General features: G+C 36.9%; 1 protein-coding gene across 2 annotated transcripts; it reads left to right on the top strand.

The window, feature by feature from the left end:
- The first annotated feature begins 175 nt into the window (after positions 1–175).
- LOC111046183 lies at positions 176–22,908 on the top strand. Of its 2 annotated transcripts, XM_039421820.1 has the most exons (9): positions 216–497; positions 1,554–1,825; positions 1,925–2,503; positions 3,596–4,024; positions 5,707–5,856; positions 11,974–12,217; positions 16,288–16,581; positions 19,603–19,787; positions 22,829–22,908. In XM_039421820.1, exons 1-8 carry the CDS (start codon positions 476–478, stop codon positions 19,782–19,784), a joined length of 2,172 nt encoding a protein of 723 aa, XP_039277754.1. In that variant the 5' UTR covers positions 216–475; the 3' UTR covers positions 19,785–19,787; positions 22,829–22,908. The 2 variants fall into 2 exon arrangements, with proteins under 2 accessions (XP_039277753.1, XP_039277754.1); XM_039421819.1 differs by having other exon boundaries at positions 176–497; positions 1,554–2,503.
- The last annotated feature ends 1,165 nt before the right edge of the window (positions 22,909–24,073 follow it).

Raw genomic sequence — 24,073 nt, 5'->3', positions numbered from 1 at the left:
ATTCGTGTAGTGGTTTTCAAGCTGTTCATATAATATAATAATCTGACTCAAATTTATCATCAATATGATATCATGAAGAAAATTTAAACAAAAAGTCATTAAACATGGTTTTTCTGGAAAATTATGCAAGAATTATTTGTATAGTCTATGACAAAACCTATCAGCTGTTCATGATAATGCCTACTGCCTACACAATATCAAAACTAAAATTCTTCTACCCAACGTTGGCGTTTGTAGAAAATGGCGTGTTGTAATTGTCTTGATTACGGATAATTTATTTTTCTTAATAACATTTACAGTGTTCAAACTCTTTCAAGAAATTTCTTTCAACTCTTCAAGAACATCTACTTGTTCAACTTTCACTTAGTTTCAAAATCATAAACTGTCATCTTCATAATTTTCCCATTCGCCGAAGTTTCATTGCACGACAAACAACACGGTTGGGTGTGATAAAATGTGAACACTTCACACATTTATGTATTTATCTCAAATTTATGGTAATATCCTTTTTATTCACGCATTATTTCATTAGTGTATTACAAATAATGTATCCTGGAAACAGTTGTAATTTTTGAAACTCCAATTTCAAGGCTTTTACATCATTTAGCTCAATAATAAGAATTTTAATTTTTTGTGTATCATTCTAAGATAAGATAATGGTAGGATACAGTAATGCAAATATTAGGCTATGTGTGTATAGGTTTTTTTACGAGTGAGACGAAGTCAACCTCAGATATTGATAACGCTTTTAAAAATTTTCTTTACAAGACACATTCAAACATGAAAAATTGAATTGGAATTTTTTGTGAATAGAAATTGAAAATCTACTTTTAGCTTAATGCAATTAATCAAGTTAGTTACTTCGTTCAAGCAAGTTAATTTTGTGCTTTAAATCAAATAGGCCTAATGTTAGTCAAGTTATTTTCCCAAGTCAAATTAACTTAACTTTTTACCATAATCTAACAAAGTTATTTTCTATATGCAAAACAATAAAAGCTCTTCCATAAATAATACTATACACCTCCAACTTTCCGAGTTGTATCCAGTATATATGAGGGATGTATGCATGTATCCTGTAAGGACAGGACATGTAAGCATGTTTATTTATTGAGTAGCATTAAAGATGTTTTCCTTTGAATTTCTCATTCATTTTCACAGACGTTCCAGTCTATAACTTTACTTTTTCAATTTGTTGTAAACAACATGTACACCCTTGCGGAGCACGGGTAGCGATGCAAACCATTTCCCTTACTTCCCTCAACAAATAAAAGTCCACCACTATTCACTCCACAACATTTCTCCTTAATGTTTTCCCCGGCTAATAAAATAGAGGTTGGGGTTTCAGTTCCATCAATTTCAGCAAAATTTTCAGTTCCAAAATATAATCATACCGGTAACTGAACATTTTTATTAGAAATATTATTAGTGGTTGACAAACTAAATGAGAATAAGTTGTTTCACTCGTTGCTCATTCTCCTACCCATCACTAACATAAATTAAGGAATATATTTTGTAAAACACACATTTTCTTAACTCGATGTTCTTTTTTTCAGTATTGCATTGTACAATGAATGCAGGCGATGATAAGGAGAACGTAGAAGAAGAAGAAGAAGCTAGCGGCAGTTCATCGACAGACATGTGTGGCGATAAAACAGAGAACGATTGCTGTGCAGCAAGACCTGTTCACACCAACAGTGCAGCAGTTTGCAATGGTGAGGCAAGACCGATTCACACCAACAGTGCAATCTGCAACGGCGATATAAAGGAGAACGAGTGTTGTGCAGCGAGACCGGCTCACACCAACAGTACAGTTTGCAATGGCGAGGCAAGACCGATTCACACCAACAGTGCAATCTGTAATGGCGATAGAAAGGAGAACGAGTGCTGCTGCATGGGAAGACCGGTTCACACCAACAATGGCGAGGCAAGACCGATTCACACCAACAGTGCAATCTGTAATGGCGATAGAAAGGAGAACGAGTGCTGCATGGGAAGACCGGTTCACACCAATAGTGCAGTGTGCAATGGCGCCCGACCCAAGACATCTAACATATCATCGAGCAACTATTCCCTCAAACTGAACAATAACGATAGTGAAAAACTTCATAACGGTAACGATTTGGATGTGTATGTGAGGAACAATGTGGACTGTTGTGTGACCGTCGATAAGTGTCCGTCGAAAGTGAGGAGTCATGACATGAGACAGTACAGGGGGCAAGACGACGAAGACAGCTTAAGCGAGAATGAGGAGGGCGATGAGTATTGCATCTACACGTACAAGGGCGACGAGAATCAAATGGCCGATCTGCCAAGTTCGTTTTTCAGACTGGGGGTGGCTCAGCCCCCAGGGGCCGGCAGGGAGAGTCGCAGCAGTTCCCCCGACATGGACTACCTGGAGATGGACTTTGACCCCGGCCCCTCCAACGACCGCGGTGACTCGTCCGAAGACAGCGACTGTTGTGACATGCAGCATGACGAGAGGCTGGACAGTGTCTCTAATGAGGTAATTATGCATTTTTTAAAAATATCTCTAGAGAAGAGTGTATAGGCACGAGATATAACATGAGCCTCGACTCCTCGAACAGTTGAGAAGTGACTGGGTTGGTAGAGATGTAGGGGTGGTAATTTCTCTCTCACACGTCTTCCCCTCTCACTCTGCATGCTCATGACAAGTGTAGAAATTGTTCGAAGTGAAGATACCGGCTGCCAAAAACAAACTGACCGAACTCTTCCCTAAACCTAAAACAAATCAGAGTTGAGTCTACTGTGGTGGAAGTCGAAGGTTCATGTTATAACTCGCGGCCTCTAATCTCATGGTCACCCAGTAAAGATTACTCTCACAAAATCAGTTCTTTCCTTCTGGTGGATTATCCCAAATGATGTCAGGAAACCTAAAGTCTGTTCACGAAAGGAGAGACAACATTAATTTTTCGCTTTATAAATTTGAGCATATCAGCGAATATTATGTTGCTGTCTCTCCTTTCGATGAACAGAGTATAGTAGATCTCTTGAGGCTAGATGATCAATTCTTTGATGAATTCACCAACATTTTTAAACTCTGGTTTTCCAACAATACACACAATTTGGCAACGTAGATTATTTTGTTGATGGAGGGCCAAGTCAACTTATTTAATTCAGACTATACTTAAATTGAGCAACTTATTGATTCATCAAAACTACTGTGCATTATAAAAATTAACTGTATCTAGAAAAAAATTAAATTGGCTACGTTCGTTTGCAGTTAATTACTTTGTTATTCTGAAAAAGTTTTTATCAAATCAAAATCATTTATTGTCATTACAAAACAAAATTTGTATAACAACGTAAAATACAATTACAATTTGTAACATTAGTTTCAAAATACATAATTAAGTATGGTAACGTTTTTTAACACTGTAACAATAATATTTTATTCGTCTATAGATATGCGTTATCAAGTGTCAAACATTCTACGAACTCCTTAACACTCGTAAAACATATCTTCCATAATTTTTTTGAAACTTCTCATATTCGTCTTTCTGACTTCTCTTGGCAATTATTTCTGTTATTGTTCAAATGCAGAATACAAGTCATTTTTATCATTATCTTTCATCAGGTCTCGCCCAGGGTCGATCGCTCCCCTGCAGAACCTGTGGATCACCACATAGAGGACGTAGATGAAGAAGAGGACATGGGTGCAGTTGGAGAGAATTCCCACTCGCCAACCATCAACGTCGACACCAAAAACGACCTGAATGGCAGTGGACCCCCAGTGCCAGCTACCCCTTCCCCTCCTCCACCCGTGTCAGCAGCAGCAGCTGTACACCCGCCAACAGTGGTTGAAGGAGTAGAGGGGGAACATGACTCACCTCCAGTCGAGAGCAGCACGTGGTCTGGCGTCGTTGACTACTTGAACTCGCAGTCAGATAGCGCCACCGACGCCGAGAAATACAACCTCCGGTCGGCGCTCTACCATTGCATCATGGCCAAACGACTCGTTCTCGACAAGCAGGAGTCGTTCACCGACTGTGATCAGTCCAATATGGTCAGTCAACTTCATTTAACCATAGAGATAAGATAGCATAAGAAGATATCCCATGGGGCGTTTTTGTTCCAAAATTCACTGTTCACTCATATTTATTCATTCATTTACATATACAAATCAGGTAAAAACAACAGGCATTCGCCAAATTCGCTTTAAACCTTAATTATGAACAAACAGACCAGAGGTTATGTAAAAATGATAACTTAATCCACACACAATTTCGAACTCTCCCAATTTTGAACGGCTCCCAGAACTGACTATAGAATGATGTAATAAGAAGAGGAATTTCTATTGAGCTTTTTGCCGAAAAGAGGTTATGTAAAAACGATAGCTTAAATCACACACAATATTGAGTCATGAAAAATGTATCAAAAACTGTTGAACTTATCAGGTATTTACTCAAGCCGATAGTCTTAGTAGCTATTTTTCGTGAAGCTATATGACGCTGGTAGTCTTTTATACTGTGCCGTTCTTACACTCTCATTCGGCCAAAATGGTAATAATACACAGTAGTCAATAGTAATCGGTTTGAGTTAACAAAAATCGACTTGAAATTGGAACATAAACGACCTATAGCTTGGGATATCTTCTCTCTATTATAATGTTAAGAACTATTCTTTTTGAGCTTTATTCACTCAGTCAGGTAACCTCGTGAATATAAAAGGTTTTATTAACATTTCCAATTGAAATTTAATTCATATTGTTAGAGATAATTGTAAATAATTGTAGCCTAGGTCACCTTTTAATAACTTTTTAGAAAAGAGTTACAATAGAGCTATAAGAGCTAGAGATAGAACGTAAAATTGTAAATATAATTGCAGACCACCTTTTAATAACTCTTCTAGGAAATATTGATGATTTAATAACTCGAACAAAAAGAAAGTATAACTGTGCTTGGATATGGGGAGGAATTGAAGGGTGCGATGGGCTAAGACTTCAGATTGATGCTAATGAACTTACTATAGTCGATTCATTGAAAAGAGAGACAACCATTGAGAGATATCCATTGTCTCACAAATACCAACCAGTTCACAATGCTTCAATTCACACTGAATCACGTACTGTGATTATTAGTTCAGTGTATGACAAATATGTTATGTGGCTACTATGAATCGGTCTTGCTCCTCCAACAGGCTCATGTTTGTTGACGTCATCTCTCGGCTCCCAGAAACGACAATAGAATAACGTCTTTTTAGAAGATGAATTTCCATTGACATTTTTCCCGAAAACCGAAACATTTTCGTAAATGCTGTTAATGTTTAGTGAATGTCGACCATGTTCTTGAGCTAGGGGTTAGCATAATATGTAACTGTCAGATTATATTAGAGCAGTGCTGCCTTTCTGCCACCAGACTAATGGCTGCTTCAGACCAGCTCCACTAACTTATAGTTGTAAGCTTCGAAATCTCTTCCTAGTGGTTGACAGTTGAATCGTTGAATTATTCACGGGATTAGTAAACGTTTCTTGTCCCATTCGGCAGGTGTTCACAAAAATACAGTTCACAAACATAAATATAAATTACATTTTATGGAAAGATTAGCATCCACAAAGAAAGAATCTGAGCGCGGATGCGAGTTTAAAAGATGTAAAAGCAGATTTTAGGGCAGGTTGTCCACCAACATAATATTGTTTCAAGTGTGTACTTTACGTAATCGTTAATAATTTTCGTTTTCTTTTTCCAGCACCTGAAAGAGAATACAGAAGCTAGCAGTCCGGATGCCAATCGACCTGTAGAAAAAATAATGATTTGGTCAGAAAAGGAAGCCAGTGCCAAGCAAGTAACACAGATAGGAACATCTCTGTGTGGAGTGACAGCAATTGTCAATGTTTTGGTGAGAACCTCAATAAAGTATTACTTCAATAAATCACTTTTCAAGTGATTTACTCAAATATTCAACAATTTTTTGCATCAGTCTCTCAGTTCAGATGAATAATGTTCGCAGTGACACAACCACTTTAATAACAGAAAAAATCATGAAACTTATGGATAACATACTAAAGACCTTGATGAAAACATATAAAAGACGGAAATAAATTGGCAGTTGCATTTGTTTAAATGCTAATTAATGAATGAATATATATATATATATATATATATATATATATATATATATATATATATATATATATATATATATATAAAAGACTCTTCGAATATATATAAAAGACCTTGACCAGTCATGTTGGCTTGAAACAAATTTTCTCTCTGTTTATTACAGTAAGACCTACCTAATGGAATTTACTTATAGACTGTCATTGCTCTTAATATTGACAATGAACTGAAAAGGCTAAATCGAGCCTTAGTTAAATTTGTATTTAAATAATTGAATCATTGTTTTATATTATATTATAATATAAAATAATAGTTATTATTATTATTGTCATAATTATATGATTATAATGTTATATCATAGCCACCTCTAATACAAGGCCCCGGCCTACGATATTGCAACGTCGCAGTATAGGCCTAGAATCTAATACATGATTGGTGAAAAACATCAGCTGGTACTTTTTAAAATCTTTTTCACCAATCATGTATTCGATTCTAGGCCTACACTGCGACGTTGCAATATCGTAGGTCGCGGCCTTGTATTAGAGGTGGCTATGGTTATATACAATAAATGAATAAATAAATATTATCATGACAGTTTGTCCTTGCTTACTGGCATATCTATTTATTTTTTTTTAGTTCAAGTTAGAAATAGATGACTATCGATTGATTACTGATTTTGTAATTGACAAGTTACCAATCAAATGAGAAATACTCAATTAATGTGATATAATGTGACAATTTAAATAGAATACTTGCAGTAGCACTCTAAGTACCGGTTGCACAAAAGCCGGTTAAATTTTAATTGTGATTAATTCCACGAGAACCAATCAGAGAAGCCGTCTTTTCAAAAACGCCTTCTCTGATTGGTTCTCGTGAAATTGATCACGGTTAAAATTCAATCGGCTTTTGTGCAGCCGGGCTTAAAGGTGCAAACAGAACGAGTGGGTCACGGTTTTGTTTTTTGAGAATCTGCCCACATGAACTTTTTACTTTTGCTTGGGTAATTGAAAGAGCGTTGATGAATTGATTACATGATCAAACGTCCATGCCATCGTGCGGGATTCGAACCCACGAAGCAGGCGGTTCTAGCAGACCGATGTTTGTAACACTCCTTACCACTATACGTGAGGTCCACGTTATAATGGCAGTGTTTGATTGGCACTGGTATTGCTATCCTTGTCTATCATTCAATAAAGTGGATAGCGCTATATCTTTCTCTCTTTTCTCTGTTGCCAGATCGTATTTTAACAATGTAGATTTAACAACATATTTCATCTTAATTATTAAAATATTAAAAATTATAATTTGTGGCTTAATAAAATATAATTGATTATTTTAAATGAGAATGAACAGTTAATATTACATCAATAAACCTGTATAAGCTATCGTCTAAAGAAGGCATTGACAAAACGAGGATCGGCAACTTTGATCCCCTATCTTTCTCCACTTCCATTATAACGTGGACCTCAATATAGACCAACCTGGCCGGCTAAGTCTTTTTAGCATTCAGTTTCGATCGATGCCTCTATTCAGCTGACAATGGATGTCATCGTGCTCAAAGTCCATCGAGACTCAACCATTCTGTTCACTCCCATGCTTTGCAATCTGTTAGTGTTGCGTGCAGACTTGAGCGCCTCGAACACGCGCATTTCACTTTCCATCAGCTATAGCTTATTATATCTGTATCTTACTGTTTCGGTACAAATACATTTCTAATAAACCTAGCATCAATATAATAAGCATTTTATCAGCTGACTAGCCGTCAGGCTCCGCCCCCTGGACCCCCGACTGGATCGTCCAAAAATGAGATCAGCGGGCTCGCTTTGCTCGCCTGCATTTTTCATTTGAGCATGCTTCATTCCATCAGAAAGTCAAAGTAATGAGAAAACGCAGAAAAACGTTGGAAAACGCTGATTTTGGGCGTATCTTTGATGAAATATTAAAGTCACCTCATCACAAAACTTTTAGACCCTAGCCAAACCTCTGTACCAAATATGAACATTCTCTGTCTATTACTTGATGAAAGAACAGAGAAAACGCAAAAACCGCTTATTTTGGGCGTATCTTTGGCGTCATTTCAAATTCCTTCTAACACAACATTATTACACCCTATCTCAGCTTCTGTACTAAATTTGAACATTTTCTGTTCATTTGTTCTCGATAAAGCTGAGAAAGCGCAAAAAACGCTGGAAAAACGCTAATTTTGGGCGTATCTTTGAAGTTATTGCAAATTCCTTGTAACACAATATTATTACACCCTAGCTGAGCTTCTGTACTAAATTTGAACAATTTCTGTTCATTTGTTCTCGATAAATCTGAGAAAAAGCAAAAAACGCAGATTTTGGGCGTAACTTTGGCATTATTTCAAATTCCTTCTAACACAACATTATTACATCCCAGCTGAGCTTCTGTAGTAAATTTGAACATTTTCTGTTCATTTGTTCTCAATAAAGCGGCGATCTTTGACGTTATTGCAAATTCCTTCTAACACAACATTATTACACCCTAGCTGACCAACTGTACTAAATTTGAACATTTTCTGTTCATTTTTTCTCGATAAAGATGAGAAAACGCTAAAAAAAAACCCTGGAAAAACTCAGATTTTGGGCGTATCTTTGGAAATTTTTCCTAATCCGTTCTTAGTGCGCCTCTAAAGGGCCAACTGAACATACCTACCAAATTTGAACGTTTTTGGTCCGGTAGATTTTACTTTCCTTGCCCTATTACCATAGGTAAGGAAAGTATTGCTTTCCGAAAAAAATTAAGGTACCCCAATTTCTAAATTTCTATACGTTTCAAGGTCCCCTGAGTCCAAAAAAGTGGTTTTTGGGTATTGGTCTGTATGTGTGTGTGTGTGAAAAGCTGCGTACACATATTCGCGCTTCCAACCAGCACCGAGCACGCTCCTCCCTCGTACCGCCCTCGTACCACCATCGAACCACAGTCGCACCGCCCACGCACCCATCATGAACGTTATGGAAGATGTTAGATCTTCTCGCGTTCCCCGGTCGAACGACTCTTGCTCGCCGGTCGATCATCAATCGTTCTGCTGGAGTGACGTTCGGTTGCGGAGCAGAGTACGCACCTTATGAGTGTATGTGCGTCTGTGTACACGATATCTCATCTCCCAATTAACGGAATAACTTGAAATTTGGAACGTGAGGTCCTTACAATATAAGGATCCGACACGAACAATTTCAATCAAATGCGATTCAAGATGGCGGCTAAAATGGCGAAAATTTTGTCAAAAAAGGGTTTTTCGCGATTTTTGTTGCATTTACTGTAAGCAAATTTTCTCTTAACCATTTATCGACTTTCATCAATTCTTCCTGTGCCAGATTAAAAACTTCCTCCCAGGTGTTTCCTTCAAATAGTATACACGTATCATCAGCAAAAGCTATTACTCTTCCTCTTATCTTAATTGAACATAGCTCATTTGCATATGCCAAATACAGAATTGGCCCAAGAACTGTTCCTTGGGGAATCCCAAACTTCATCGTTTCCTCTGAACTGAGATGTTCTTCAACTTTGACTTTTTGACGCCGGTCACAGAGGTATGATCTAAACCATGCTAGAGGAACTCCTCTAATTCCCATGGCTTCTAATTTCTTCAGCAGCAAACTGTGATTAACAGTATCAAAAGCTTTTGCTAGGTCCAGGAACACTGCTGCACATTTTTTGTTATTTTCTAGCTTATCTGTGACAAAATTTGACAATTCTAATACCGCATCTTCTGTACTCCTCCCCTCACGAAAACCAAATTGATTCCTAGATAGTAAGTTGTTTTTTTCCATGTAATTCACGATTCTTTACCAGTTTTTCCAAAATCTTAGAAATATTGCTTATAAGTGAAATAGGCCTGTAATTGGTGGCATTTGTTTTGTCGCCTCCTTTTTGTAATGGTCTAACACATGTCTCTTTCATAGCTTTTGGAAAAATTCCTTTTGACAGACTTAAATTAAATATGTGAATTAATGGTTTTACAATTACATTTTTTATCGACTTCAATGTTCTATTATTGATTCCATCAAGTCCTGGAGCACTGTCATTTCGCAAACTACTAATAGCTTCAAGAAGCTCATCTTCAGTTACTGGGTGAAAGTAGATGGAGTGTAGAGTTCTTGTAACAGGTTTATATTGGGATATGATTTGGTCTAGTGGTTTTCTTAAGGAATCTATTATTGTCTCCGCCATTTCTTCACCTTGTGAAAAAGTTATTCATGTGGTTGAGCACAGTTTCTGGATTTTATTATCTGTATCTTACTGTTTCGGTACAAATACATTTCTAATAAGCCTAGCATCAATATAATAAGCATTTTATCAGCTGACTAGCCGTCAGGCTCGCTTCGCTCGCCATATCCGTCTAGCCAGAGGGCTCCGCCCCCTGGACCCCCGACTGGATCGTCCAAAAATGAGATCAGCGGGCTCGCTTCGCTCGCCTGCATTTTTCATTTGAGCATGCTGCATTCCATCAGAAAGTGAAAGTACTGAGAAAACGCAGAAAAACGTTGATTTTGGGCGTATCTTTGATGAAATATTAAAAAAACAAAACAAAATTTTTAGACCCTAGCTAAAACCTCTGTACCAAATTTGAACATTTTCTGTGTATTACTTGATGAAAGAACTGAGAAAACGCAAAAAATACCGCTAATTTTGGGCGTATCTTTGGCGTTATTTCAAATTCCTTCTAAAACAACATTATTACACCCCCAGCTGAGCTTCTGTAGTAAATTTGAACATTTTCTGTTCATTTGTTCTCGATAAAGCTGAGAAAGCGCAAAAAATCAGATTTTGGGCGTATCTTTGACGTTATTTCAAATTCCTTCTAACACAACATTATTACACCCTAGCTGACCAACTGTACTAAATTTGAGCATTTGTTCTCGATAAAGATGAGAAAACGCTAAAACCCCTGGTAAAACGCAGATTTTGGGCGTATCTTTGGAAATTTTTCCAAATCCGTTCTTAGTGCGCCTCTAAAGGGCCAACTGAACATATCTACCAAATTTGAACGTTTTTGGTCCGGTAGATTTTTAGTTCTGCGAGTGAGTGAGTGCCATTTCGCTTTTATATATATATAGATAAAAATGTAATGCGCGTGTTCGTGGCGCATAAGTCTTTACGTATCTTTACATAAAGGTCGATCGCGAGCTGAACCTCGACCTGACTTCTTACACTTGAACTCTTATTGTACTCTTATTCTGTACAAAGTGCACTATGAGAACCGTGTTTGTATATCTGTATTACATTCAGAATCGGTCTTAATTATTTTTTACTTTGGTTTCAAGAGTGTCCTAATGAGTCACAACCTATCTGTTCTCATGCGGTTATTAGATTAATTTTTATTTGTCTCCATTTTCCATCGAAATGGTGTTGCTATCCTTGTTCGACAAATCAGATAGCGCTATCCTGGTCTAGCGCCGTAACGTCGCCAGTTCGTTATTTAACAATTTAGAAATAAAATTAATTAACAAAATATGTATTCAATCTCAATTATGTAAATCCATTATTTATTCTTTGGAAACTATGTTTTATTGACGAATAAAATAAAATTGATTTTTTTAGACAAGAATGAACAGTTAATATTACATCAGACATATCGGTATCAGTCTCTTTTCTGTATAGGGGTACTTGTAATATAAATAGAAATACGAATCTCAGTACCCTTTTTTTAATTATTTTATCACAACATGTTTCAACATTCATGCCATTTTCAAAATTTTATATTTGCTATTTATATAGGTATCAGCCATACTTTATAGAAGGCTATGGCAAGGCAGAAAATCGGCAACGCTGTCCTCCTATATTTTTCCACTGTCATTATAACGTGGACCTTACTATAGCATTATCTCTCCAAAATGTTTTTCTAAAATAGCCGGTGATGGTTTGTTTGCAGGTTGCACTGAACATGCCGTTCTCGCTGGACAAACTGAAGGAGGCGGTTGGCACACGGTTCCGCCGGGAGGACGCCCCGGTTCCCGAGTACCTGCTGTCGCGGTGTATGGCGGGCGTCACCCATCACGACATCATCAAAGCTGTCGACGCCATCTCGCAAGGCTCGCTCTACGCACGATTCTTCTGCATGTACCCGCCAAGAAGCTTCTCGCTGTTACGGTGGCTGGCGTCTTGGATGAAAAAAGGTGTGCTATTGAACATTGTCAGTCCCGGTCTATTAAATAATACATTCAGGCTAGGTAGGACCTTCTCATGGTTCCATATCATCAGAACAGCAAAACCAATCTTTTTATAATTTTTTTGAACTGACAATTTGCGATGAGTTGAAAAGAATTTATTTTTTATAAATATCGGGGGACCGAGCTTCGCTCTGGAGTACAAAAGCATAGAACACTATTACGAAAGAGGAAATTATAATATATTTATAGTTTATACAGAAAAGTTATATCTTATCACAGTGGATTGAGATTGATTCCCAGTGGAACGCAAAATCTCTCTCACAAAGGCCCGGTTGCACAAAAGCCGGTTAAATTTTAATTCTGATTAATTTCACGTGAACCAAATCAGAGAAGACCATTTTAAAAAGACGGCTTTCTATGATTGGTCCTCCTGGAATTTATCAGGATTAAAATTTAACCGGCTTTTGTGCAACCGGCACTAAGTACCTGAATGATTGCAATAGTTCAAGAGCTGAGTAATAATAATTTTGTATCAGTCCCACACACATACACTCTCTCACTCACTTTCATTATCGACAGACGAAATTATCAGCTGTTTTTCCTACGATGAATAATTATTCTCCTTTTAATGACCTTCAGCGAGTTTCACAGGGATGAGACCTAGTGCAATCGAATTTTTATACAATAAACCTACTATGTTCCAAATTTGGTGAGAATTGTTAGAGCCGTTTACGAGATCCGGTGACATACAAACATATATAAATATAAAAAGAAATTGTTGGTTTAATAGTAATATCGGGGCACCGCGCTTCGCTCTTTATTTTTATTTATTGATAAACAGAACACATTTCTTTAAAATTATCGTGTTTATATTTTACAGCTGGCTACACGTCAGCTTATGAATTTCGGGGATGATATTTTGATTTTCCACAGACGCACTTTCTTATCATCCACAGACGACGAAAGTCTCAGCTTTTTTCCAAGGATGAATTATCCTTTTAATGTCGTTCAGCGAGTTTTCCCAGGGATGAGACCTAGTGAAATCGAATTTTTATACCAGACCTACTATGTTCCAAATTTCGAGAAAATCGTTAGAGCCGTTTTCGAGATCCGTTGGACATAAATAACCAAATATAAAAATACAGAAATTGCTCGCTTAATATAATAGGATAGGATACAAGCACAAATCTTATGAGAATTCGGGAGAGGAACAATAATCAGGATTGAGCCTGTCGTTTTTCTCCTAATAATTTTTCATTTCAATAAATCAATTTCAATCAATAACTATATGCAACACAAACACACCATAACGATAAAAATACAAAAACAATATAATCAAAACAAATCTCTAATAAAAATACAAACAACAGACTTCATTGTTGAGTGTTCTGAAATGAACGAAAGGAGGTAAAATGCTTAACCAACTTTGGTTTCCCGTGGCTGATAAAGGGTGTACAAGTAGGGAACGAGGGATGAAGAGGAGTGAAAAAGGGAAGAAAGGGAGAGGAAGAGAGGAAAAAAGAGATGAAAAATTTGTAAGCGAGTCTATTTCTAACTAATATATAGGCTAAGGAAATTACATGGCATTCAATAGTTTGAGCCTCATATATGTCGATACATATGAAAGAAAAAGATACTATAGGTCCAGTTTTGTTATATCTGATTTAATTTTTCTACTAATCTTAGAGTCTGTGAGAAATTGGTCCGAAATAAGATGTATTATTTAACTAGCTGGCCCGGCGAACTTCGTACCGCCAATAGTTAATGCATCTTATGACAAACTTTAGCTGGATGCACACCTGAGGAGTGCATCAGCAATGCGGAATTTCGCATCCAAATCGGGATGCCGTAGAAAAGTGTGATAAGGCAATCTCCATAAGATCAACACTTTGTATCACCAAGCCGCGCCTCCTCAGGTGTGCTTAGCCTCAGCTTAATCTGATGCATCACTATATTTTTATGAAAACTATCCAACAATCAGTATTTACATTTATACCTCAATATGGACTTCCTATGTGCTTAGTTAGTTGTGCAGCAGTTTGTATTTTTTCATTACTTATTATTTAGAAAATGATTCTATTCTCGAATATTCAGTATTAGAATTTTAGTATATAAATTTTCCAACTGCAAAATAAATCATTTACTAAAAATCAAATAATTCTAAACACCAAAGATAGCACAACTATTCGAAAACAAAGCAATGTCTAGAGCATGTGAGTCTTTAACCTGAGGCCGCACTGCTGTATGGTTACACACAGAAAAGTCATTTCGATTTTAGTCGGGGCGTTTAGAATAAAATACATGAGCGGTTATGGAGCAGCACACACTCTTGTCTACTATCTACCGACGGCTGTTGGATCACGCAATGATTATAACAGCTGATTTTTATTTCTATTTTTATTTATGGAAGATGTTAGATCTTCTCGCGTTCCCCGGTCGAACGACTCTTGCTCGCCGGTCGATCATCAATCGTTCTGCTGGAGTGACGTTCGGTTGCGGAGCAGAGTACGCACCTTATGAGTGTATGTGCGTCTGTGTACACGATATCTCATCTCCCAATTAACGGAATGACTTGAAATTTGGAACGTAAGGTACTTACAATATAAGGATCCGACACGAACAATTTCGATCAAATGCGATTCAAGATGGCGGCTAAAATGGCGAAAATGTTGTCAAAAACAGGGTTTTTCGCGATTTTCTCGAAAACGGCTCCAACGATTTTGATTAAAGTTATACCTAAAATAGTCATCGATAAGCTCTATCAACTGCCACAAGTCCCATATCTGTAAAAATTTCAGGAGCTCCGCCCCATCTATGCAAAATTTGATTTTAGATGCTCAATTATCAGGCTTCAGATACAATTTAAACAGAAAATTTCGAGTGGAATCTCTACAATTAATGTTCAGTAACATTTTCACCTAAAATTGAAAATAAGCTTGAAATTCGAGAAAATGTGATTATCCAATAATTGCAAACTGTTGATTCTATTAAATGATTCACTATGAAGAGATAGCACACCTCGTGTGTCTTCAGCGTTATTGCCCTGTCACCAGCTTGCTCAAATCTTTGAATAATAGACTTGAGATGCGCGGGAACACTAGCGTCAGGTGATCAATTTTCATAACGGCAAGGAAAGTTGTGTGAGTGCGCCACACCAGATTTTTATTTATATAGATAAGTACTTTTATAGATCAACTGCCTTCTTAACATTCAATATTGGTGTGATATGTAAAATATCTGTTAGCAGTGGGCCTTAAATGATGATTATTGATCAAATATTGACCCCCCCCTTCCTCGAAACAGCCATTCCATACTGCAGAATTGATTTAACTAGAGCATGATATACCATTACTATATTCTTCTTATTTAGAACTATAGTGAGGTCCACGTTATAATGGCAGTAGATAAAGATAGGAGAATAGCGATGCCGATTCTCTGCATTAATTAATTATATTTCTACACTGTCAAAAACATAATTGGCATCGTTGTGAACCGAGAAAAGAATAGTACCCCTCCGGCTTTGTCGAATGATAGACAAGGATAGCAAAACCAAAGTTGATCAAATACTGTCATTATAACGTGGACCTCACTATAGTAGGTAATCCGTGCTCCGCAAGGGTTTAATTAAAAACTTGACAAACCGAAAACTCGACTCACTGAAATCTCGAAGGATTTAAAATAGGCCTACAACTATCCTCGGTAAATTAAGAATCTATATGCAAAATTTCAACTTAATCTTGATCAATTCAGTAGTTCAGCCGCGTCATTCGTAAATTTCCTATCCCGTACGTGAATAAGCCAGTTCTTTGCTTTATTATAATATAGATTATGTTTATTTGGTAGAATTATTTGTAAGATAAGTATCTAATTCTTCTACAGACGGACTTTTTGTTCATCCAACTTTAGATGATTCCCAAGTATTTAATATTAGTGACTTTTTTTATAGTGGGACAATCAAAAATTTATCCCTGCACTTTTATCTATAAATGTGAAATTAATTTGAGTGTGATAATTATTTATAAATAAATGCAATTAATATGTTTAGTTCTAAATGACATGATTGATTTGTTTGGCAGGTGCAATAGCGCTGGCGACACTGAACCCGCAGCGAGTAGGTTCGACAGGTGGCGGGGGGGAGGGGCTGGCCGACTGCTGGCACCACCAGATGGTGTTTGGTGTGGGGCCACGCGGCGTCTACCTCACCAACCCACTCGAGTGTGTGGACGAGGCTAGTATGCTTATGCAGCTGAGCAGTGAGTCTGTGCTGCGCGTGCGCCGTGCTGATGTCATCAATCGGTGGACGCCCGCCACCGATCTCACCCCGCTCACCCGTCAGCCGCACCGCGCTTGGAACAGCATGAACGTTCTAGGTAACCAGCCACATTTATGTGTCTACTTATCTTATTTAATCATTAGGGTGCTGACTAGATTGAATAAATCAAGTGCCGTTTGCACAGTGTGAATTAGCAGGAGCCTGGTGCATGAGAAAATACAAACTAATAATATTAAGCTTCGTTTACACCGAAGTTGATAACATGAGTTATTAACTTGACTGAATCGTTAAAAATTTCTCTTAACATAAGTTAATAACTCGTGTTTTTAACAGAAAATTCCTTGTTATCAACAAGATCCTCATTTAACGAGACTATTACAAAAATTGTCTTTACTTGTCTAAAAAATACTTTTAATTGAAACAGGTGTAATCATTAACATAATCATCTTCATCTGATCTAATGTTAACAAATTATAGGGCGTTTACACCAGAGTTGATAACAAAAGTTCTTAACTTATGCTAATAATATTTTCTTTTGACTGCTAGTTTTGTTATCAACAAAAGTTAATAACTTTGTCACGTGTTTCGTCTGCAGCTGTAGTTATTAGGGAACAGCTGTAGATGTAGGGTAGGGATGATGGTTGAGGGAGTTGCGGGGAAGATAGGAACCTGCTATTAACAAAAGTTGATACGATAAAAGAGGCTTTTGTTATTAACATAACACATTTCCTTGATCTTTACCGACTCTCGATGGATAACATAAATCTTGTTAATAACAAGGAATTTTCTGTTAAAAACACGAGTTATGAACTTTTGTTAAGAGAAATTTTTGTCGATTCAGTCAAGTTGATAACTTTTGTTAATAACTCGTGTTATTAACTCCGGTGTAAGCGCAGCTCAATATGATGCTAGTGACTTTTGTAATTAACATCAGTTAATAAGAAAAATGTTGAAAACTTGTGTTATTAATTCTGGTGTAAACGCAGCTAGTCATCTTGTTTTTTAGAATAGGAAATCACTAAAATATTAGCTTGTATTTTTTCATTCAACAGGGTCCTGGTGGTTCAATCTCAATATGAATTACATTAAAGCAAACGAAGCTGAAACATAATTTTAAGCTGAAATTCGCTATAAACTGTTACTATGCAAAGGGCCATGAATCAATCAAATTTCAAGATGCATAAGTCGAAATCCAAGAATACAGAAAATGTATTCTTATTCATTGAAAAGTTTTCAGAAACATTCACTTACTGAGACCAGCTGACTGAGACATTGTAGCTTAAAGTTTAATGAAATAAATATTCTAAAGAGTTGATATTAATTTATTTATAGGCCTAACCACTCTAAATGAAACTCTGTGGCCCGTTTGAACAAAGGCCTTTTGAATTTAAACCAGGATTAAATGCCACGAGAACTAATCAGAGAAGCTTTCTTTACAAAAAAGCCTTCTCTGATGTCTTGGTTTTTCTGGCATTTCTTATGGCATTTAATTATGATTGAAGTTTAACGGACAACAAGGCATTAGAGTTTTAATGAGTTTCATCCCTTCTAGATATGATAAGTATTTTTAAATATTATGGGATTATTATTTGTGCTCTGGATAGCTCATCATTTCTATGATCCTCTTGGGGATTCTCAAGACATTTTTCTATACTGTACATTTTCACACCCTGTACTGTATTGAATTCTACGTTGTCTATATTATATGTCTACTAATATTCTTTGTTTTTTGTGTAGTTGAGAAGTTGATATTGTGGTAATTATTCATATTGAATGAAAAAGACTGAGAAATTGTCAAAAACCACAGATTTATTGATAATTAGAAAGACCGGTTTCGGTTATTACACCATTGTCAATCTCTGATAAACTAAAACTAAATACAAGAGCAGCAGAATTTATTGGTGAGTAGGTGAGTACTGCTATTGGTCAAGGGCATGAACGCCTGTCATTGGCCCAGCTAGACAGTCTCCTCCCACTCAACGGTGTTAAATGACCAGATTCATTTCAACCAATACAACATTACTAATTTAGTTTTATCATAAAATTGTAAGCATACATTAGTCAATAGTTTTTCATTTACATATTTGTTTTATTATCTTTCACACTTGTTTTCTTGGTTCTTATTTTGTACTGAAAGTAAATTTTGTAATCATAATTATTCTGTTGCTTAAGCCGCCATTTTGTCACACCGTTGAGTGAGAGGAGACTGTCTAGCTGGGCCGATGGCAGACGTTCATGCCCTTGACCAATAGCAGTACTCACCTACTCACCAATAAATTCTGCTGCTCTTGTATTTAGTTTTAGTTTATCAGAGATTGACAATGGTGTAATAACCGAAACCGGTCTTTCTAATTATCAATAAATCTGTGGTTTTTGACAATTTCTCAGTCCTTTTCATTCAATATTCTTTGTCTCATAGTCCAGCTATTAATTTCATTGTAATTTCATGTATACTAGTTAATTCCGAATCGCCCCTTGTGGGTTGGGGGAGCTTTGAGTCGAACTCAAAGAATGTGTTGAAAACGAGAATTCACCCACAGTATCCCTGCTTGTCGTAGGAGGCGACTAAAAGTAACCCCAAGGCAACTCCAGAAGTTGCCTTCAAACCCACGGGATCTGCCCTATCAGGGTAGTTTGGAGGGACAAAAAGAAAAACCCAAGAGACCAGAGATGGGTGACACTCCAGGCACAAATGTGGGTCAAGAGGCTGAGTCGAGGGTGGCCGGGCGCCCTTGAGGCAGTTTGGCGTCTCCTCTCACAGCGGAAGGACCTACAAAGAGGCCAGGAGTGGAACTCACGTAGGTTACGAGGACTAATCAGTCTGAAGAAACTGCCAAGCATATCACACTGGATTGCGACAAGCAACCAAGTGATGAATGGGATATTAGCTTAGGGAAAAATTCCTGGTTCTTGTAAAGGACACAGGTATTGGTTTGCCTAACTAACATACTACTTGGGAACACAATAAGCTTCGGTTGAACTGTGCGGCTCTTTGAACCTTTGGATCCTTGAATCATAATCATCATAATCATAATTCCTAAACAGTAACTGCTGGATTTACAACTTTCATTGATTTTCACCGATCTAAATGTAATTGACAATTTCTTTTTCACTTCAGGCCAAGTTGTGAACATCATCCGGGAGGAGAAATGGAATAGACAGGGCCTGAATCGAACACTGACGTCACACATCTCGATCCCTGCGTCATACAGCTCAGGCATCACTCTCATCATGTCCAGGCAAAACCCCGCCTTCGAGCAGCTTGTCAATGCGCCCCAACTCCCGCTCGCACCAACATAACACGTAAGTTTCCCCATTTATCACAAGTTACAAATCAATTGACCAATTTATTCTCTTTTTATAGCTTGTTCAAGTTGCAAATGAATTAATTCACCAATTATTTTTGAATTAATATCATTGAAAATATCAGGGAACGAACGGAATTTGTCACTATTTCAATTTTTATCGATACGATTTTTCGATGCAAGGTTTCCTCAGATGAAATAATCTGATCATACCTATTGCCTGATATGGGGTTGCTTTTAATCCCTATTTTGCAGTCTATGCATCTACACCATAAAAAGTTTATACTGGACTCAAATATAACTAGCAATTCAACTTCAACTATAATTACTATTAGTGAGATATACGTTATAATTGCAGTATTTGATTAACATTGGTGTTACTATCCTTGTCCTTGTCTATCATTTGACAAAGCAGATAGCGCTATCCATTCCCACCTTCGCAACGTTGACAGATCGTTTTTCAACAATGTAGGAATATAATTATTGATTAACACAATATTTTAATCTCAATTATGAAAATGTATTATTAAATCACTGAGAAATAATTTCTCTTGACGAATAAAATGTAATTGATTATTTCAAACAACAATGAACAGTCATGTTCTAACAGAACGAGTAGAATGGTAGACAATGGAATGTAATAATGAACTTCTCTAGAAAGAGAAGGTTGATGTGTGAGTAAGCACGTCAATTGAGAGAGAGAGCGGTGCTACTGAAGTTTTCTAGAAAGAGAAGGCTGATGTTTGTGTGAGCGCGTCAATTGAGAGAGAGTGGTACTACGAAGACCGATGTTTGTGAGCCAGCATGGTTTTTACTCCGTTGCCCATCTCATCCGATATTTTACCGAGTATGACATCGCTTGAACGGCAAAATTCGAAATGCATCTTAATTACATCAGATGTACCGGTATCACCTATCCTCTATAGAAGGCAGTGGCAAGGCAAAGAATCGGAAACGCTGTTCTCCTATATTTTTCCACTGCCATTATAACGTAGGAGGCGACTAAAAGTAACCCCAAGGCAACTCCAGAAGTTGCCTTCAAACCCACGGGATCTGCCCTATCAGGTAGTTTGGAGGGACAAAAAGAAAAACCCAAGAACCAGAGATGGGTGACACTCCAGGCACAAATGTGGTCAAGAGGCTGAGTCGAGGGTGGCCGGGCGCCCTTGAGGCAGTTTGGCGTCTCCTCTCACAGCGGAAGGACCTACAAAGAGGCCAGGAGTGGAACTCACGTAGGTTACGAGGACTAATCAGTCTGAAGAGACTGCCAAGCATATCACACTGGATTGCGACAAGCAACCAAGTGATGAATGGGATATTAGCTTAGGGAAAAAATCCTGGTTCTTGTAAAGGACACAGGTATTGGTTTGCCTAACTAACATACTACTTGGGAACACAATAAGCTTCGGTTGAACTGTGCGGCTCTTTGAACCTTTGGATCCTTGAATCATAATCATAATTCCTAAACAGTAACTGCTGGATTTACAACTTTCATTGATTTTCACCGATCTAAATGTAATTGACAATTTCTTTTTCACTTCAGGCCAAGTTGTGAACATCATCCGGGAGGAGAAATGGAATAGACAGGGTCTGAATCGAACACTGACGTCACACATCTCGATCCCTGCGTCATACAGCTCAGGCATCACTCTCATCATGTCCAGGCAAAACCCCGCCTTCGAGCAGCTTGTCAATGCGCCCCAACTCCCCCTCGCACCAACATAACACGTAAGTTTCCCCATTTATCACAAGTTTAGTTACAAATCAATTAATTGACCAATTTATTCTCTTTTTATAGCTTGTTCAAGTTGCAAATTAATTAATTCACCAATTAGTTTTGAATTAATATTATTGAAAATATCGCCTGGGAATGGAATTTATCGCTATTTCAATTTTTATCGATAAGATTTATCGATGCAAGGTTACATCAGTTGAAATAATCTGATCATACCTATTGCCTGATATGGGATTGCTTTCAATCCCTATTTTGCAGTCTATGCATCTACGCCATAAAACTGTATACTGGACTAAAATATAACTAGATATTCAACTTTAAATAGTGAGGTATACGTTATAATATTGCAGTATTTGATTAACATTGGTGTTGCTATCCTTGTCCTTGTCTACCATTTGACAAAGCAGATAGCGCTATCCATTCCCACCTCCGCAACGTTGACAGATCGTTTTTCAACAATGTAGGAATATAATTATTGATTAACAGAATATTTCAATTTCAATTGAAATAATTTTCATAAGATAATAAATAATAAATCATTTTCATCACTGAGAAATAATTTCTCTTGACGAATAAAATGTAATTGATTATTTCAAACAACAATGAACAGTCATGTTCTAACAGAACGAGTAGAATGGTAGACAATGGACTGTAATAATGAACTTCTCTAGAAAGAGAAGGTTGATGTGTGAGTAAGCATGTCAATTGATTGATTGATTGAGTACTTTATTTATGTAGATTACAATATATACTGGCTTATACACTTTTATACAATAGCTATATTATACAACAGCAAAATTATAGATGAATTTACATAATATAGACTAAGAAAATAATTTTTTTCTTGGTGAAAAATAATTTTCTCAATTGAGAGAGAGTGGTGTTACTGAAGTTTTCTAGAAAGAGAAGGCTGATGTTTGTGTGAGCGCGTCAATTGAGAGAGAGTGGTACTACGAAGACCGATGTTTGTGAGCCAGCATGGTTTTTACTCCGTTCCCCATCTCATCCGATATTTTACCGAGTATAACATCGCTTGAACGGCAAAATTCGAAATGCATCTTAATATTACATCAGATATACCGTTATCACCTATCCTCTATAGAAGGCAGTGGCAAGGTAGAGAATCGGCAACGCTGTTCTCCTATCTTTTTCCAATGCCATTATAACGTAGACCTCTATAAAAATAAACCCATGCATGTCATTGATGAATTTAAAGTGTAATAGAAAAGTGAATTTGTTAACTCATGAAAAATTAATCAAAATATCAATCCTAGCAAATAATAGAATTATTTGAATTATTTCAGATAAGCGATCGAGCTTGAGAGATGAACCGTGTGATGTGGCCTTGATTTGTATATAAATGATGCCAAATTGAATGGATTTTCAAAAACAAAATATCTTCATGGAATTAATTCCTCGTTTTTATTTGATATTATGCTTGTTATTCTCTATCAGAGTTATTTGTTTTGTTTTCAAGTGATAATATCCTTGAAACCTGATGGAATTTTGTATATTTTAATAATAACGTACCATATCTAAATGCAATAACGCACCATTACTGGTAGCTGAAAGCGAGTTTATTACTCATGCATTCATTTACGGCTAAATATAATATATATTTATAAATAATTGATTTTCGAAACAATGTAGTTTTGAAATTTGTATCTACTACTTGTATATTGGTAATAAAAAATATCGAATTTTAGTTGTGTGTCTTCCATTGTCCTTCAACCATGTCTCTTAAATTTGCATTTGTTTCAATGGGTAGGACGTAGGAGTCACGGGACTCGGTCAAATAATTGTTTCATCATGAATATGGAGATGAATATTCAAATGGTAACAAGCCTGTAAAATGAGACTTATGAATTGAAAATACATCCTCATAATATTGAACACTCTCAACTCATCTGCAAGATAGTTTTTTCAAATTCAAATTTCCTTTTGTTTTAATGGGATTCGGTCAAATAATTGTTTTTCTATATTTTTTGATTATTTTTTTCACAAATAATATGGACTATGACTGGTGCACTGCACAATGAATCCTGTGTGGTTCATTCAGTGTTAAATCAGTGATGCCGAATCAAGTTGAGCTGATTGATCATACTCTTCTGTGTTGACAAACTATTGTTGCTCCTATACTCGATGTTGAGCTGAGACAAACTATATTTAAAACTATGCAAAATACGTTGCATGAGGCGTGTTGAGGGCTTGAGGCAAAATGCTGAGTCTTATCGCATTTGATGTGTGTCCAACCACACTTGAAATTATTGGTTACTTAGGGGCGGTTTCCGAGCTCGGGACTCAGCTAAGTTCTAGGCTTTCAACTTATGGAGTCAGAAAATTGGCTTTCCGAAACGGGGCGTAGTCGCAGTACACGTTTGAATTAAATTTCTAAAAACTAGAAAATGGAACACGAAATAAAATAAAGAGGAAATAGTGTAGTTTTAGCTATTTTGAATTATTCAGGAATGTTTCATTTCGTCAAGGAAAAACGTTTCAAACTATAGAAATACGAAAATAAAGATTATCATAAAAACTGCGACTACGCC

The sequence above is a fragment of the Nilaparvata lugens genome, chromosome 2 (genome assembly GCF_014356525.2).
Source record: "Nilaparvata lugens isolate BPH chromosome 2, ASM1435652v1, whole genome shotgun sequence".
NCBI lineage: Eukaryota > Metazoa > Arthropoda > Insecta > Hemiptera > Delphacidae > Nilaparvata > Nilaparvata lugens.
Note: the sequence above shows the minus strand (reverse complement) of the source record. Positions and strands in the feature narration are given on the sequence as shown.

Excerpts from the sequence above, each read along its gene's own strand:
- LOC111046183 (XM_039421819.1), top strand. The coding sequence starts at position 476 with ATGTATTTATCTCAAATTTATG. Across the intron at positions 5,857-11,973 it reads CAGCAATTGTCAATGTTTTG|GTTGCACTGAACATGCCGTT; the intron begins GTGAGAACCTCA and ends GTTTGTTTGCAG. Across the intron at positions 16,582-19,602 it reads GAACAGCATGAACGTTCTAG|GCCAAGTTGTGAACATCATC; the intron begins GTAACCAGCCAC and ends TTTTCACTTCAG.